General features: G+C 20.1%; 1 protein-coding gene across 1 annotated transcript; it reads right to left on the bottom strand.

Annotated features, from left to right (window-relative positions):
- Positions 1 to 84: 84 nt before the first annotated feature.
- PRSY57_0703300 (hypothetical protein) lies at positions 85 to 2,841 on the bottom strand (the record flags this gene model as incomplete). Its single annotated transcript, XM_012906698.2, has 1 exon — positions 85 to 2,841. The coding sequence occupies one exon, from the start codon at positions 2,839 to 2,841 to the stop codon at positions 85 to 87; it is 2,757 nt and encodes a 918-aa protein (XP_012762152.2).
- Positions 2,842 to 3,196: the final 355 nt, after the last annotated feature.

Below are 3,196 nucleotides of genomic sequence, written 5' to 3'. Positions count from 1 at the left end.
AAAAAAAAAAAAAAAAAAAAAAAAAAAAAAAAAAAAAAAATTTTTTTTTTTTTTTTTTTTTTTTTTTTTTTTTTTTTTTTGAAGTTATATATATGCCCCAATTTTTGCCAATTTATTCTTCCATTTGAGTTCATAATATTTGAAAGCGCTTGATATATTTTCATTTATATATGAATTCATTTTGAAATGTTCTATTTGTCTACTCATAAGTTTTATTTTTTTGTGAGATTCATTTGAACAACTTGATAGTGATGATGAACTTAATGTTTCATCACTATTAATGTATGAATTCATGTTATTCTTTTGTTTTAACACATTTGATGTTTTATTATAATCACCTACATATTTTTCTTTATCTGATTCCATTTCATTTTCTTGAATTTCTATTTTTGTTAATTTACAATTTTTGTTTGTAATAGAGTTTCTTGATTTTGAAAGAGAGGTATGTAAAGGAATATATTTATTTCGAGTTAATATATCCGTATTTAATATATCATGATTAAATGTTTCATTTTCCATTACATAATGTGATACAGCTTGTTTTATATTTTTAACGATATTTTCATATGCTGCAAAAATGTTTTTTTCTTGCATGTTTATATTAGTATCTTTTAAAATACATTTAATATATAATAAGGTGGTATTTAAACAATTTTGTAATATACTCATAATATCATTTTTTACATTATTATTATATTTGGATTTATTTATATACTCTTCTAATGTATATTCTTCGTTATGTTCATTTTTGTTTTGGGAATTTAGTTCTGGATTATATTCATATACATGATCATTTTTTAATTGATTTAAGAAATAATCATTTTTTTTTATTATTTTTTTCTTTAAATGTTCAAGTATGAATTGTATCTCTTGTATAAAACTTTCAATATCATTATTTAAAATGTTCTGCAACTTTTCACATATAATATTATCAAAAATATTTTTTTCTATTGATTCCTCTTCTTGGTTATCTACGTTATTTTTTATATATTCATTTTTATCTGTATCATTATATTCATGTATATTATTGAATGAATTATTAATTTCATATTCATCGGTATTAAAAAAGGGATTTTCTGTTATATTTGAGTATACGTTATTTTGTTCACTTTTAATATCTTCTATTTCATTTGTGACTTGTTTTATATCAAGAGTCTTGGAATTATAATTTTGTTCACCACTTTGATAAGCATTATTTCTTTGATACCTGTTTTTGTATTCATTAATTTGTTCATTTCCTTCATGATTTGATAAGAAATTTGCTGTTCCATTTTCTATACCTTTAAAATTCATTGACATATCATTTTGCTCTTGAATAGAATTATTTTTTTTCATTTCATATAAATTTTCATGTTCCCATTTTTCTTTATATGTAGTATAATTTGCAATATTATAACTATTATGTATCATGCTTTTTATTTTATAATTATCATGAGATAATTGGGGATATAATATATCATTTTTCATAAGATTCAAAGGTATTAATGATTTAGACTTTTTAATATCATGAAGATAATTTTGATTTTTTGTTTCTATATCATTTTCGTTTTTGTAATGATCGTATGAATTTTTGTTTTTAGTAGTATTCAGACTAAAAGTACCTGGGCAACTATGGGTAACACTAAAATGTTTTAATAAAGCTTGGTTATGTAAATTTCTATAAGGATTAGTTGTGTTTGTATAATATGATTGTAATAATTTTTTTTGTATTTTTTTACATATATAAAATATTTGTTGATCATAATTCTTTCGATTGGATACAAAATAGGACTTTTTGATATATTCATAAAATACTTTATTATCACATACCTTCCATTTTATTTGATTTGCTAGAATTAATATGAAATAACCAAAAATATATTTATTATTTTTTTTATCATAACATAACATGTAACTTTTTTTCCTATAAAATTTTTCACTAAAATCAATAAAATTTAATTCTACAAATCCAAAAGATAATATTTTATATTTGCCATCTTTAAAACATTTGATATAGATTTTAACAATTTTCTTTTCGTTTTCTAAAAAGGGTTCTGTAACTAAAAAGCATAAATATAAATTATTAATCTCAGGATCTGTTATTTCTATTTTTTCACTAGTACACGTGCTATCTTTATATTTTAAATATATTACAATATTTTTATTTTTTAATTTTTCGAACAACTTTTTATTTAATTTTAATTTTCTAAAGTATAGAACATTCACATAAGAGTTGTTTATATCGTTGTAATTTGCAGTGCAGTTATTATTAATATTAGGGCATGTCTGACTACTGATGTTGTCTAATTGGTTCATATGGTCAGTGTTTATGTGACTGGATCTAATATATGGATTCTGATTTAAGATGTTTATTTGGCTAGTCATCATATTATTTGTTTCATTCTCGATATTATTTATATGACTGCTCATCATATAATTTGTTTGATTATTCGTGTCATTTATATGACTGTTTATATTTCCTGAAGCCTCTATCATATCATGTGACGCATTGATTATATTGTGTGACATGTTGTTCATACTATTATACATTTGGGTCATGTTGTTTGACATGTTTATAATATTCTTATAAACTGTGTCCATATTTTTTTTTCTATTTACACTTTGATTAGATCCATTTACTTCATTTATTTGGTTTATTTCATTTATTTCATTTATTTGGTTTATTTCATTTATTTGGTTTATTTCATTTATTTCATTTATTTGGTTTATTTCATTTTCCTTATTCATGTTATAATTAATAATAAAGTTGTTTATGATTTGATTTTTTTCATGACTACTTATTTTATTTTTTTGATCAAAATTTCTTACTTCTGCTTCTTCATCACTGATATGGATACTCATTTTTTTTTTTTTTTTATTATTATTATTATATTATTATTATTTATTAATCATATACACACATATATTTGTATATATATATATATATATATATATATATTTTTGTGTATGTATAATTTTACATTATTTAAAACAAACGGATAGAAATGATGATACACTGAATATTATATATTATGGTTGCTATAAACTTAATTTAAATATTCTTTTTATTAATATTTAAAATGTATTTTTTTTTATTTTTTTTTTTTTATTATTTTAAACAAAACAATAGAAAATTTCTATATTAAAATAAAAATTACATACACGCGCACACACAAGAAAAAAAAAAAAAAAAAAAAAAAAAAAAAAAAAAAAAAAA

The sequence above is a fragment of the Plasmodium reichenowi genome, chromosome 7 (assembly GCF_001601855.1).
Source record: "Plasmodium reichenowi strain SY57 chromosome 7, whole genome shotgun sequence".
NCBI lineage: Eukaryota > Apicomplexa > Aconoidasida > Haemosporida > Plasmodiidae > Plasmodium > Plasmodium reichenowi.
This window is presented reverse-complemented; position numbering and strand designations above follow the sequence as displayed.